Below are 16,102 nucleotides of genomic sequence, written 5' to 3'. Positions count from 1 at the left end.
TGACGTGAAAATGCACTTCACACTAGTACTCCCCAACACTGGTTGTTATAGGCTCAGTTCAGACTGAGGTTTGTTACCCTGCTGTGGCTCTCCGTGTCTCTGTCCTGTCCTGATGTTAGCAGGTCTACACCCTGAGCTGTGAGTGCACTGGAGCGGCTCGAACTGCACTTCTCCGTCACCCCAGCGTCCAGCCTGTTCATTTCCCTTTCATCTTCAGTGTGAAATTGTTGCCGGTGCGGCGCTGACCCGGGGCATTAAGAGGTCATCTATTGAAATCTGATGTGCACCTCTGGACGACAGAATCTCCTTCACAAGGAGAAAAGAGGAGGGAGGGAGCAGAGCAGGGTTTAATGGGCCCGCTGTCCACATCACTGCCTGAGCTTTAGTCCATTTTGTCCAAGCATGTGAGACAGAAACAGCTTCTGGAGATTCATCGCAGGAGTGACTGAAGAAGCAATCTACTTCAGTGGTTTCCTACTGCTTGTTTTCTTTCTTTCTTTCTTTAAATATAAAAAATACACTCAATAAATACAAAAGCTCTAAAGAATAACATAATCATTCTCACACTCATCTTGTTTCAACCTATAGAGGAACACAAATGGAAATATTGAGCAGAATGTTTTATGCCACAGCTAATAAATCTAATTTGTATTTCTGCATTGTTAAACTTGTTACAACGTGATTAGTCACCTTCATTTATATAGCGCTTTTAACAATATGGACTGTTTCAAAGCAGCTTTACAATGATAATGGGAAATTAAAGTAACATTGTTTTGGGTTTACAGCAGCTCTAGAATAAAGTTTTGATTTATTCACTTCCGTTGCGAAGACCATTAGTTATTAGCTTATGGGCCGCTAACACAACATCATTCTAACAGAAAAACCTTAATGCTCTCCGGCCTGTTCATTCACACAACAACAGTGTCTGGCGGCTCGAGAACGCAAACCTTGAAATAGGTTCCAAGGTTCAAGCCCTGAAATTATTATTATTATTTTTTATTTCTGCGCAAGCTTTAAAAACGCAAAAGCTGACTGCATGCACAAGTGTATTACGTGTTTAGTTTATATGCGTGTTTGAATATATATGTGTGCAGGCGTGTAGTCTTTCTTAACAAATTGACCTCAACAAATTACTTGTCTGGCCTTAAAAATTTATAATACAGAATTATTTATCGCTTCCACGTAGCCATGTGAACAGGGAACTTAAGGGTCAGGGTTCAGATTCAGGGTTTGGCTGGTTAACCCCAGCTGGTAGATTCTTGTAACATAATCTGGAAAAAACATATTTTTTTTTCTATTGATGGATATTCAAAAATAATGTTTTATTTTATTTTATTTTAATTAATTTAATTTAATTTAATTTAATTTAATTTAATTTAATTTAATTTTATTTTATTTTATTTAATTTTATTTAATTGTATTTATTTTATTTTATTTTATTTTATTTTATTTTATTTTATTTTATTTTGTTTTGTTTTATTTTATTTTTAGTCTGCACAAGCACAAAGATTTGAGAGCTTCTGCATTGACTCTTTTGAATTGAATTCTTTATTGGTATTGATGGTTCCATGAAAAACCTTTAACATTCATGGACTCTTTCCATTAGTTGCACAAAATGTACTTTATAGTGGAAAAGGGTTCTTTAGATTATTAAAATGATATTTTCACTAAGAAAAACGTTTATTTTAAGAACTGTGCACTTGAAAGTTCTTTGGGAACCAAAAAGTGGCTCTTCTACGGCATCGCTGTAAAAAAGCCCCTTTTGGAACCTTTATTTTTAAGAGAACTTAAATGTAAGTCTGTTTCTCACACAGCTAACGCATAGATTGTAATATAGAACACAATGTCTGTTTTATGATGACTTTTATTATGTTTCTTTTTTTTTTGCTTGTTTATAGAAAAGAGCAACATGAACATTCTTTCTAAAATCTATTTTTTCTCACTAAAAAAATAAACTCATATGGGTTTGAAATGACATAAGGGTTAATAAATGTATTTGATTAACTATATAAACCAGGATGATGATGATTATGATGATGATGATGTATGCCTTCCTGTTCGGTTCTCTACACAATTTCATAAAACATGTTTGAAATTCTGAAAGGGGAAAAAAATGAACTGAAGATGTTAGATAACGAACAAACATGAAGCACACACTAACAAATAAAAGAAAAAGAGAGAAAGAAAACGAGGGAGCAAGAATGACTGGAGATCTTGCGATTTTGGTCCTGCCAGATCTGCCTGAAGCGTACAGAAACTTGTCTGCCGTCATCTGAAAGAACCTCTAAAGTTCAAAATCCAGGGAAAAGTCTGGCTCTCCTCAACAATTATTTATTTTCCAAAGGCTGTCCCTAATCACAAATAAATAAGTGCTCAGACAGAGAGAATGAGATATCGGGAGGAGAGGGTGTCTATCGTAGTGGCAGATAACTGCTAGATATGATTGCCTTGATAAGAAAGCATAATTTGGCTTTTAGAGATAGCCACAGGGGTTGCAGAGCACCGATTCAGTGTGTGTGTGTGTTTGCCTTCCTCCACTTCTACACATTTTATCTTCCCCGTTGAAGAGCTTTTTATCTCTGATGATATTCTCTCCTTTTTTATGTTTTTTTTTCTCCACCAGAAGGTAAGATCACATACCCACAGAAGCCAAGAGTGGCATGTTTTAAAGCGATGGACAAAATACAAATATTTGAAAATGTATTTCATGGCAATTATGTCAAGTTTCATGGCCCCGGCGCTGCACTGAGCCACAGCCTGGATGCCTTAATTTGTATAGAAATTGTAATCATTTGTTCATTTCAAGGTGAAAATTGCATTTTTTAATTTAAATTGTATCCTGCGTGATAGGCTATTATCTAGAAAAATTGTCTCTGTGTATTGCGCTCTATGCCCAGGCGTTACGGCTGTTAGCAGCCCTCTTACGTTCAGAAGAGGCTTATGTGTGAATCCCCAACAAAACCCCGGTTTGTTCTTCCGTAAGGGCCTCCTCTGTCTGAGCTCATTTGCATTTTAGTTATTAATATTAATTAGTCTGCGAGCCAAGCTCACGCAGATTTTTATATGTAAATCGAAACCTGGCTTCACAGCGGCGTTATCTCGGCGAACCATCTCTCAGATTCCCAACTTCAGTGGCCCTTTATTCACACGCTAACCGCTTATCTACAGAGGAGAGAGGTCTGTGAGCGCGTGTGCTTGTGTGATGCCATCCGTGTGAAGAACAGAATGGGAAAAATAAACAATTCCGACGTGAAGATGCGCTACGTTCCTTTCTGAACTCAAGGTGAGAAGTGCTCGCGAGAAGTGGAGAACTTCTTCAAGCTCTGCTTTAGAAGTTGAAGATGCACTCGACTCCAACAAGGGGACAAAGTAAGACAGCGGCTGGTCTCCCGAAGACTTATCCCAATCCGGCCCGAGATGACAATGACACATTCAAAACGAATCGACTTGAAATATCTTAATTCGACTTGCTTTTGCAAATTTAAGGCCTTACATAAAAAAGCAATATTGGAAGATGTTCTTTCGGAGATCTCCCGCTGCCAAAGATGAGACTGAAATCCCAGCTTACAGAGGCCTCTGTCTGTGCAAAGCTGGAGTCAAAGTAGGACGTCAGACAGGCCGCGGCGCAGGTACATTATGTATCGTGGAATAATTACAGGATTTAGAGAATTACGGGTCTCCGTAAGTGCTTTCAATGTGACAGCCATGACAGTCGGAAACAGCGCAGCTCTCTTAAGACACATAAGCCTCAGAGAAGAACACCTCCAGTGTAATCTGACTGGATCAGGTCCTCTGTGGCTCTTTAAACCCTCATTTTCTTACACATATATATATATGAAGATATAAAAGGCACTCTGCCAAGATGTGTTCTAATGAAATCATGCCGATTTGTTGTTTTGTTTGCATCCATAGGCCTAGGTTAAAAAAATCACATATGAGATCTCTTTAGTATCCTAATTGTTTCGTCTAAATGGCAATGAGATTGAATGGAGAGCATATGAAGAGTTTCAGAAAGGTCTCAAAGGCTGCATTTACACTGCAGGTCTTGATGCCCAAATCTGATTTGTTGAGTATACCCGATTTTTTTGTCGACCAGCTTACATCTTCTTTTAAAAGTGACCATATCCGGCATTTACACTGGTGAAACAAACTAAGGTAGACGTACTGACCCTGAAAAGCTTCTGAAAAAGGAAGTAAAAATTGTACTATTTGCAATGGACTCAGATGAAATGATAATACAAGCTTTTCATTTATGCACTATCTTTAAAGGTCAGCAAAAACATTGGTTTCTTAAGGCGGAGAAAAAGGAGAGGAGCCGTTGTTGCAGACTGGTCGAATCATTCCCCCGTCGCCTTTTCAATGACGTACGACTCGCATTGGCGGGAATATCCGATCTGTCCACTTACATTGCAGATTATCTGATCTGATTCATATCAGATTTATTTTCACATATGAATGAGCCCTCAAACTGATCTGAGAACATCGGAATCCATACGCTTTTTTCCTGCTTACACCTTCGTGGGTCGTATCCGATCTGTGCCACATAAGAGGAAAACATGGGAATTTGGTTACTTGAACGATGTAATGTAAACGCGCCCATAATTGTGCTCAGATTTGACAACACCAACCTGTTTTCGACATGCATCTTTAAATAAAGCAAACACAATTCTCCATTTAAACACACTAAAAATACTCTGTTGCAGAAACACAACTCAATCGAACAAACTCCAATAAACCTGTTAAAGCATGTTACTCAAACATGTAACTCTCACTAAACAAATCAAACAACAACAGACGCAAACTTTCACAACTATTGCTCATCAAATATTATTTCATGCAAATTTCTATCCGTCCTCAACCTAAGCACAAACACCACTCTTCTCCACCTTGAAAACTCCAACAAACTCTTCAAAATCCAACTCAACTGGGGAAAAACAAAGACAAAGTTCATACTTAAATGAAACGTAACTGAGAACTCAAGTCATCATAACATTTTGGAAAGTCTAAAAGTACAAAAGTCAGAGATTTTACTATGAACTCAAATCAAATTCTTCCAAGACTTAATGTTTTTATACTAATCTGAGAGAAAGGAACTTGAATGATAGTCTATGTGCTACACAAAGAAACCTTTGAAATGTTTTGCTGTTGTTTGGCTCTTTTTTCTCCAGAACTCTGAAAGTGAGGCAATAATAGCTTCATTAAACTGTCCTTCACTCAGTTTGTTGGCTCTCGCTGGGCCAGGTCCATCAACCTCCTCATTCTCCATGCCTGTCCAGTCCTGCTTCCTCACCGCTAGCTTTCCTGAGCCCTCGCTCTCTTAAATGAGATCCAAATCTATCAGTCGTCCTCTCTAAGAGCGGCCAGCTCAGTCTATGCAGATGCCTCTCGCTGTGGGGCCTGCGTCCTGGGAGATAGGAGTCCACCGGCATGCTCCTCTCCGCGGCTCAAGAGTTTCATTTCCATCCCTCTGATCTAAACAAGCCCATTACCGGCAGGACACAAGCCCGGGCCCCTGGAGAAAGCTCGCGGCTAAGCCACCGTGGCTCATAGCCACCTTCAATGGCCATACGTCTGGTGTAGGGACCACATATACGGGCCGGCACTTTATCAGAACCTCTCCAGAGAAGCGAGGGGAATTGGCTCTTGTGGGTCTCGTTGAATCCTCCTCCTGTAGTCAATCAATTACAGGATCAAAAGGGGAGAGAGGAGAGGGTAACAAAGACGAGGACACACGGTCGACTGGGCGGTGCCTCGTGGAGGAGGAGAATTGTAGAAAGAGCAGTGACGGAGAGGCCAGAGGATCTGTGTTAGAGCTGACGGGACAGCCAGAACACATGCTTTAGCTTAATCCAGAAGAGACTTGAAACATCTCACACATGCATCCAAGGGAAGTTGACGATGAAAACACAAAGCGTTTGGGATAAAGAGCTCATTGAAAGACCGTGACATAATCATATGTGGCTGTCAAGAGGTTAAAACTCCAGCTCAACCTATAGATTTATGCTCTGAAAAGCCATTGAAATGAACCACTGTATGGCACTAGCAACGCCAAGGTCATGGGTTCGATTTCAAGATTCCATGAACTGATCAAATGTATACTATGGATGCAATGTGTGATGCTTTGGATAAATGCGTCTACCAAATGCATAAAATGTAAAATGAATCACAGAGGTTTGATGTTCTAGAAGGTACTTTCACTCAATAATTGTTAGTAAATTTCACAATTATTCACAAAGAAACACACTGAATTGAACATTACATTTTTGAAGTAGAAAGGCTGGAATAGTATTTTTGTTTTATTTGCAATATGAATTTTTTTTTTTTTTTTTACAGTATACATGCCAAGTTTGTAAATGGTTACAGAGAAAAAACTAATGCCCAGTTTTTCTGATGCTCATACACTAAACAACTGAGACCAGACCAAACGTGCGCTTTGTTACAAGAAGACGCATGAAAAATGAAAACAATATTCTAAATTCAGCTCAAAATATCAGTTTCATATCCTCTGACTTGATGGAATAATAGTCTGAAGCTAGAATTTTTTATTCTGTACCCATCATAAACTCCCTGCGTAAAATCCTCAGACTGGTTTGCATTAGTTGTGTAGTGTATTCCAGCCTTTACTTGGAAAGGGCCGAGTTCGGCTTCAGCTTATTGGGTTGAGAGGAATGCATACTTGGATTTTATTAAATACTAAAAATAAAAATAAAAATGAATTATTGTATAAAATATTTGAATGTTCAATGTATCTTATGCATTTTTTTTTTTTTTTTTGCCAACCCTTGGAATCAACTATGAGCACTTTCGAAGATCACGAAAGGAGAGTGTTTTGTAGAGCTTTATCAATCTGTCACTTATGGTAGATTTTTACATTTATCTGACGCTTTTATCCAAAGCGACTTACAATTGCTATATATGTCAGAGGTCGCACACCTCTGGAGCAATTAGGGGTTAAGTGTCTTGCTCAGGGACACATTGTTGTCTCACAGTGGATTCGAACCCGGGTCTCTCACACCAAAGACATGTGTCTTATCCACTGCACCATCACCACCCTCTAGATGTTTCATATCATAATATTTCTGATATGATACTGCCCTTGAAATTAGCTGCTTATGAAAGTTTAGGAAAATAGCCATAGGCCTTAATCAGGGTTAGGATTTTTTGACAGGAATGAAAATGAGGCTGTGACTTACAGTCTTTACAATGGCGAGCATTAAAGATCCCAGATCACATAATTTTCAAAACTCACAACTTTCAAAACTGCTTTTGAGTTTTTGTCTACTGATTTCTTTTTCCGGAAAGACATTTCATAAGCTGAACAATCTATATGTTGTTAAACAACAGTAAAATCAACAGTAAGTTCATCCCTCACTGTCTCGTATTCACTCAAATCAAAACTGAATGGTGTCTAACCTTAACTAAGTTCTGTTATGTCAAACTCTGACTGTGTGTGGTGATTAATAAAGCATTATTTTTGAAGTTTATCAGAAAGTAACAATGGATGCATTGAGCTATCATCAACATGATAAATTGATATCACCTACAGTATGTGTAAAATAGGTGTTAGGACAGCAGCTGCTGGGTTTGGTATCATGCGGTTTGGAAACTGCATCCATGCCATCAGCATACCAGCAGTTCCTATGTGACACCGTCTCCAACATTCATCCTGCAGAACCTGCCACATGAGTCCAGGCCAAAGCAGACTACAGACAGACCTTCGGGAGGAATGTCATAACTGGACAATGAATGAATGAATTCCTAGCTGTGCATATACTGTAACTTGGGTTCCAGAGTGTATTCATGTGCACAAAGAACCCATTGAGAAAAAAAGATTTTCAATCAATTTAAGGGATGGTCTTGATACACATTAATTTAAAAATTTTTTTTTTTTTTTACCAATTCTAAGTAATATGTACAGTATAGGTGGCATCCACCAAAGGAAACCAACAAGCTCTGACAGACCATAGGTGATTTAAAGAACAGATAGGGGAACCTGATACTCTGATATTTCCTGGAAGGAATGGAGCAATCTTATGATTTCTAGAGAGTACAGAGGATGCAAACCTCATCAATTCAACGTGACGTCACACTCTGGGAACGCCCATCTGGAGGGCAAAACCATTAAGTGAAAGACAGTGATGTTAAAAGATCAAGTTAAATACACCTTATTGATGATGGATAATATGCAGGCAAGCAGAAAAACCCAGAATATAAACGTAACGCACAAAGTTTCATGTTAAGTGTTTCTGAGACCCAGGCACAGACTGTTGACCTCTGTAGAGGACATTATATTTTAGCGAATTTCTCTGAGACCATACCGTACATGTCACAGATTTAGCTCTGGATGTGCTGTAAATGTTTGGAGGTTTCACCATGACAACTCCCTCTCTACCGTCTTTAAAAATGACTGCCATTGACTGAATCACATTTAGAACTCTTATGGAATTATGATCATATTTTGTAATTATCATTTCAATATGACTTTTTTTTTAACAAACTGTCATATAAAAAAGGAAAACGTTATGGGGTTTAAAATAAGACTTTGACTTTCCGTTACGTAACAGGGTTCTAGGACTTACACAGTATGTTTATCAGGCATTTTGGGGAGATATGTGAATCTGGAAAGAAAATATATTAATATTTCTATGTAACATGAGATATTCTTATGAAAATTTTGCCTAGTTAAGACTCCCATTATTAGGTACACTTCTTTTTTCAGTACACGTTGCCCCGAGAACACATTAATATGCAACTGTAAAAAAAAAAAAAATGGGTTTCACTTTATTTTGATGGTCCCTTTAACACATTCTGTTGTCTATAAGTAACATTGCACCTACATGTCTACTAACTCTCATTAGAGTATTAGTAGAGTATCAGGAGACTGGTAGGGTTAGGGTTAGATTAAGTTGACATGTAGTTGAAAAGTTACTTATAGTCAGTATAGTGTCTGTTGGAGGAGGATCACAATAAAGTGTTTGCAGATATTATGCAGACGGTCTACTAATACTCTAATGAGAGTTAGCTGACATGTAGTTGCAAAGTTACTTATAGTCAACAGAATGTTCAAAAGGGACCATCAAAATAAAGTGTTACCAAAAAATGTTTCAACTCACAAAAGTAAGGGTTCATGCTGCCTTAAAATTTTAAGTTTAGTCAAATTGAAATGAGAAGTTTTACCAAGTGACAACTTGGATATTTAAGTTGACTAAACCTAACATTTTAAGGCAGCATAAACATCTTTTTAAGGTTATTTTTATTTTATTTATTTTTTACAGTGAAACTATAGAATGGGACTACCCATTTATGACCATGTTTACACACATAGTGATAAAAAAATACTATATCAAATAATTTTGTAATATCTTTCTTGACATAGTTGAGAATCAACTTTATAGAAAGCTTGATTAAAAAGTAGCCTGCAACCTAAACATTTATTAAGTAATAAATATGAATAAAACATGTTTTTGCATATACATGTCTTTTACATTTTTTAATAAATGAGTTTTAGGTGATTGAAATATGGCAGCAGGTGATGTATATGGATCACAAGTGCCCAAAACTTGCATTTTATTTTTTTAGAGGAATTTTCTTTTAAATATTCATTGCTTGAAACAGATGGAAATTGAGTCACGTGTCTGAAAACTACTATGAACTAGTCTCTGTATCAAAGTTGATCATTATTATTCATATACTCTCCACCTGGACGAAACGAAGAACCTTAACATATAAACACATCATGTATGTTAACAGTGTGCATAAACAATTTCAAAGTTGTCTTCAGTTCCAACAACAAAATTTATTTGAATTCCATAAACTTTATATACTTTATACTAAAGACAAACTCTGGAAACTGAACGTTTGATCCTTATTTCAGTTTTAGATCTTTAATTGATAACATTTACGCCAGTGTTACAGTAAAGACACCAACAGGCTGAAGGTAGTAAATACCAAATACAAGGTTCCCACTAAAGCTACTACTTCATACAGCAGAATAAATTATACCATGGTAACGTACACACATGCTGAAAGGAAATGGGAGGAAAGCATAAACACAAATGCTAACGAAAGCAGGTCCCCAGTTTGACGTCCCAGAGGGGCATGATGGATAATATTTTTAATATCCAAATGTTGATTAACAAAGGTGTTAGCCGTGAATGCTCTATACTAGAAGTCATTTCAGTTTCATTGCTCGTTTGGTGAAGATATCGACAGCTGAAAGTGAAGGGGACGGGTTTGGGTCAGGATTCATTAAGAGTTCTGGTTGACCCGAGGATTCATTGAGTCAGAAGCAGTCAGTTAGCACCAAACACTGCTGTGTTTCCCACAGTCCATTAAATGAGCCATCAGTCACTTCCACTGCAAAGTTTCAGCTTCCGAACGGTTCCAATGTCAATATTTCATCTTTCACAAATGTGCTCTTCCTTAAGCAGAGAAAATCTGAAGCACAGAATCATAAGCAATACGATTCACATTCCATTCAGTTTGAAGTGTGAATGTCTTTTATCGAGAGCTTCTCACATACACTTTGAATCCTAAGAAAAATTATACATAATAACTATTGAAAGCAAAGAAACCAAAGCAGTAAATATAAACACAAAATTACAATATAAGACTTACAGATATCCCCTGCTTCATCTACCACACAACACCTTTTCTGTTTTAGTATAAAACATATTCTTTATAAACAAACAATAAACGATCTGCTTCATCTACTGTACAATTCCATTTATGTGTCAAAATGTCACCTGCGAGTGCTACACAAATGTCGAACTTTAACAACTTTTTTTGTACAAACTTGTGAATGCAAGAGATCTTAATTACAGGAGCCCTGGGTGTGTTTTTGTATCAGTTTGTAATATAAAAGAGAGAAAAGGAAAACCGGAGAGAAAAAGAGTAACCAAGAAAGAGGTAAAGGAATGTTGTCAAAATTATACACTACCATTCAAAATTTTGGGGCCAGTTAAACTGTTTTGTGTTGTTTTTGAAAGACATTAATAATTTTATTCATCAAAGATGCAATACATTGATCAAAAGTGACAGTAAAGACATTTATAATATTACAAACGATTTTTTTGTTTTGTTTTATATTCATCTAAGAATCATGAAAACAAAATGTATCATGGTTTCCACAAAAATATGAAGCAGCAAAAACTGCATTCAACATTGATATAATAGGAAATCAGCAAATCATCATATTAGAATGATTTCTGAAGGATCATGTGACACTGAAGACTGGAGTAATGATGCTGAAAATTCAGCTTTGATCACAGGAATAAATTACATTCTAAAATATATTCAAATTGAAAACAGTTATTTTAAATCGTAATAATGTGTATTGTTTTTACGGATCACATAAATGCATTTTTGGTGAGCATAAGAGACTTCTTTAAAAAACACCCAACCTTTTGAACGGTAGTGTACTTGGTCTAAAAACCACTTGTGCATTTTAAGCATTCTCCATAGTTAATAAAATTTTTGCATTGCTTAACTCAAAATCATAATATGCATGTTTGAAACAGTATCTCTTGACTTGATTTTTTTGTCTTCTATAGTTCGAGGACAAAGTGTTGCTTCTCTCTAGAAAATTCAAGAATAAAATTCACAATTCGCTGTTTTTTTTCCCCCTCCCAGATGATCACTATGGACAAAACGGGCATTTGAGCGAGAGAAAAACGCCTGGTCCTCTGAAAGCACTGCTAATTCCCAGCAGAATGCCTAAAGCCAGACTTCCCACAGAGTGGCCAGGTTTGCATGTAATGTCAAGTGAAAAATGAAGGTGGAGAAGGTCAAACCACTCGGGAACATTACGGCTCTCGGGGTGAGGGGAACCTTGAAAGCGGAAAACCAGCAGTCACACTTCAACACACACACACACTAGCCCACTGCTAGCATTTCACGTAAAAAAAACCGTGTGTTCAAATTCATAAAAAATGCTACGTGTGGATCTTGAAACAACAAAACGAAAACAATAGTTACGATAATCATAATTACAACAACTGTAAGGGCAATTGTAATAACAATACCGATAGAAAACAATCGAGATTATCCGTCGTAATGACATTGACTCATACACAACTATGCACAGCAAGGTGAAAATACGTTTTGGAAAATGGCTGGGAATGCGTTCTTGCTGTCCGTTGAACTGATCCTCTCGTCCGAGTCAGAGGTCCATGTCAAGCCCAGAATCACGAGAAGCTCAGAAATGGAATGGTAAGAGTCTTGTCTTGGGAATCAGAGAAAAACCTCTGGCACGCTTCTGCCGGCTGACTCGGTAAAGAGCTCCAGCTGGAGGAGTGTGTGAAGGTGTGTGAAGGTGTGTTTGACTCAGTAAGCCTGTCCTGTCTCCACCTGGAGGAGTCCCAGCACTGCCGAATGATCACCCAGCTTCATCCTTCTCTGAGTCGACAGACTCACATTCTTGGCCAGATAGTCCACAGCGGCTGTAGGAAACGACACACAGACACACTGGCATGAGCAGGTAGTTCCACATAAAAGCAATCTCACACCAATTTATGCATTAATAAAGCACCACATGCATTCGGATTCCTTCATTCTGCTTCGTTCAAGTGGTTTGTTTCAACGAACCGGTGCAAAAACTGTCCAAATGTCCATTGTTAAAAACATGCACTGTTGTTCTATAAAATGGACAGATACAAAATCACAATGCTTTATATTTTTCGTTATATATTGGTTGTTTTTACCGTAAAATACCTAATTATGCCCACAAAACGAAAAACAAACAGTGCCAAATGAAGTTATTTAACATGTTTTAATACCAAGCACAGATTTTTACCTTATGCTTTGTGAATCCAGTGTTTTAATTTTTGTGCCTTAGTTTTTTTATATTTATATTTAGGTTTGGTTTTATTTGATTTGTTTTAGTTTTAGTATTTTTATTACTTCAACTTATCTCAGTTGATGAGTACAAGTTTTCCAAAGTACAAGTTTTTCATTTAATATTTTTATTTTATTTTGTTTCAGCTTTATTTCAATTATTGAAAGCCATTTTTAATAGTTTCAGCTAATAACAACACTGGTTCAACAAAATAATTCAAATAGAACCGACTCATCATATGAATGACTCATTTGTGATTCAAACATCATATCCCTGACACAATCCACCACATGTGTAGTACAAAATTAGACGTTTAATACCATCATCGGTGACTTTTTTAAACCTCTGACCAGAGTGTTTACTCAAATAAAGAGTAATGAAAGATAATGCACACACTAAATTGAGCATTTAGCCATTCAACGGCCAAAAAGACCAAGAAGGCCTGTTGTCATTCATTCAGCTCTCTCTCTCTCTCTCTCTCTCTCTCTCTCTCTCTCTCTCTCTCTCTCTCTCTCTCTCTGTGTGTGTGTGTCAGTCTTTATTACACTAAGCGTTTGAGATTTCATGCTTCATACTCGCCTCATTTTCAGCAGCTCTCTCGTCTGACTCATTAAACAGATCAGTCCTCTCAATCTCACTCATAATTAACCTGACATCCGCTCGTCAGATCTCTTCAATCAAGTCTTCTGCACCTTCTGATGGACCTGACACTCCTTCACACACCCGCACATTTATTTAGCTATCTAACTGAAGACAACCCGTTTGTACCTCAGTATAATGACAACAGACACACTAACCCAAACTAGCAACCTACACCTTAAGAGAAAACTGTATGCATTTTTAACCATTTGAAGACACCCTTAAAGAGAGTTTTGCTAGATTTAGATAACCTCCACACGACCATTCAAAAGTTTGAACACAATTGCTCAAGTTTATGTTGGTTAACGATCTAATCTAATGGCGGTAGAGAGAAGCCACTGACTTCTGTGACAACATCAGCCTCTGATTATGTTAATTGAATCAATCTATTCTTTCCTGTCCTGAAGCTTGTGTGTGTGTGTGTGTGTGTGTGTGTGTGTGTGTGTGTGTGTGTGTGTGTGTGTGTGTGTGTGTGTGTGTGAGTGTGAGTGAGGTGACTAAAAGGACATTAGGACCCTAGGGGTGTAAAGTGGGCTTTGAAGTACCCGTTTCCCAGCGAAGGGAAGAGTGCTGTGACTAACACAGGGGCCCGGGGCCGATGCAGGGTCTTTATCAGGAGCATGTGTCTGATGGGCACAGGGGTCAGAGTGTCCTGAGATGGTCAGTGTCGGGCACCGCTCACCCTCAGCGGCGGAGAGGAAATAAACTATACCTCAGATGGGCATCAGTGTGATAAAACAATAATGGCTTCCCAACTGAAAAGATCAGCATGTGTTGTGCTCTAAAATACAGCAATATTGTGAAATATTATTACAATTACAAATAACTTATTTGAACTCTATTTGATTATATTGTAAACTGTAATATATTCCTGTGATCAAAGCTGAATTTTCAGCATCATTACTCCAGTCTTACGTGTCACATGATCCTCCAGAAATCAGTATAATATGATGATTTGCTGCTTAACATTATAAATGGCTTAATGGCCAATTTAATGATTCCATGCGTAATAAAAGTTTGAATTTCTTTCAAAAACAAAGAATAAATACAGAAGCAGTTTATGGAAAACAAGTAGCTTGACTTTATTAAGCTGAATCTCAAATGTGCTACATGGCTTTTGCATCAAACACAAGCTATAGACTAAACTATAAAGTAGACGATTAATGGTTTTCATTACTATATTGCAACAGTCTAAAAAAAAGCCTTAATGGTCTTAACAGAGATATATTACTATTGTTTAAAAAGTTGGGGGTCAGTAAGATCTTTTTTTACAGAATTCAAAACATTTATTCATTAAGGTTACAGTAAACACAATTATAATGTAACAAAATATTCCTATTTTCCTATTTTCCTACCTTTTGAACTTTCTATTCTTCCAAGAACCCTGAAAAACAAATGTATCATGGGCCCAACAAAAAAATGAAGCAGCACAACTGATTTCAACATTGATAATAATCAGAAATGTTTCTTGAAAAGAAAATCATCATATTAGAATGATTTCTGAAGGATCATGTGACACTGAAGACTGAAGTAATGATGCTGAAAATTGAACTTAGCATGCATCACAAGAATAATTGACATTTTACAATACATCCAGAATCGAAGACTATGGTAGCCTGCTTCTGCCATGGAACAAAAAAATAATAATTTCAACTTTTTATCTCACTTGCAATTGAGAATTGCGTGATAAAAAGCCAGCTTTTACTTTTTTGGAGTGGCGGAAACATGCTTACATAAAAGACGGTTATTTTAAATTGTAATAATATTTTCACAACATTACTGTTTTTACAATATTTTTGATCAAATAAACCCAGGCTTTGTGAGCAGAAGAGACTTTCAAAAACATTTTTAAATCTTACTGCCATTTACAACATTAGACATTTAGTCATATATACAGAGTGTTTGACGTTGGCACAGTACGTACTCTGGCCGTACTGGCTGTACTGGTATCCAGCAGTGACGGGGTCCACGCTGTAGCTGGTGGCGCTGTATGTGGGGGGACAGTAGGACTGGGACGAGGCCAGACTGTCCACACTCTTGATGGTGTCTGAACGCTGGCTACAGCTCGCTGAGATCGAGTTAGACGCCTCCAGACCACCGTGGAGAGGAGAGATGGAGAAATCATGCTGGGACTGGGACGGGACGGCACTGGGGTTACTCAAAATACTCATCACCTAAAGAGACATAGAGACAGAGGCGGGTGTTTAGAGGAGGATCCGCAAGTTTCGTCCATTTTGCATTTAATTCTGCCCAACACTCTTAAAAATAAAGGTTCATCATTCTCAGAATATTCAGAATAAGGTTCAGAATATTTATGCATACACATTTCTATAGAACAAAGGTGCTTTAGTGGAAAAAGGTTCCATAGATTATTAAAATTCTTTACAGTAAGCAAAACTAAATATGGCAACGACGTCAACAACTCCGTAGCGTAAAGGTTGAGAAGTGCCTGAACTTCAGCCTGGACTTTTTTCCATGTTCATGGAGTTAGTTTGTGGAGTAAGTATAGTAAACTGTGTGTTTATATGGCTTCTCTGGTGCTCTTCACGCGTTGGTCAAAATGTTTTCAATTAAATTAAAAAAATGTACTATATTTTACTTCAATAATGTTTTTTATTTAATATTTTG

General features: G+C 37.4%; 1 protein-coding gene across 3 annotated transcripts in view; it reads right to left on the bottom strand.

The window, feature by feature from the left end:
- Nucleotides 1-9,857: 9,857 nt before the first annotated feature.
- pax7a (paired box 7a) overlaps nt 9,858-16,102 on the bottom strand; it is a 67,622-nt gene continuing 61,377 nt past the window's right edge. For all 3 annotated transcript variants that reach the window (XM_077204132.1, XM_077204133.1, XM_077204131.1), the window contains 2 exons: nt 15,399-15,648; nt 9,858-12,440 (listed from right to left, as the gene is read on the bottom strand). In XM_077204132.1, coding sequence (XP_077060247.1) covers nt 12,325-12,440; nt 15,399-15,648 — 366 coding nt within the window. In that variant the 3' untranslated portion in view covers nt 9,858-12,324. The remainder of the gene's footprint in view (nt 12,441-15,398; nt 15,649-16,102) is intronic.

The sequence above is a fragment of the Siphateles boraxobius genome, unplaced genomic scaffold (assembly GCF_051911475.1).
Source record: "Siphateles boraxobius isolate OS27281-9 unplaced genomic scaffold, OSU_SipBor_1 5, whole genome shotgun sequence".
Classification (NCBI taxonomy): domain Eukaryota; kingdom Metazoa; phylum Chordata; class Actinopteri; order Cypriniformes; family Leuciscidae; genus Siphateles; species Siphateles boraxobius.
The sequence above is the reverse complement of the archived record's forward strand: the minus strand, read 5'-3'. Positions and strand labels throughout refer to the sequence as shown.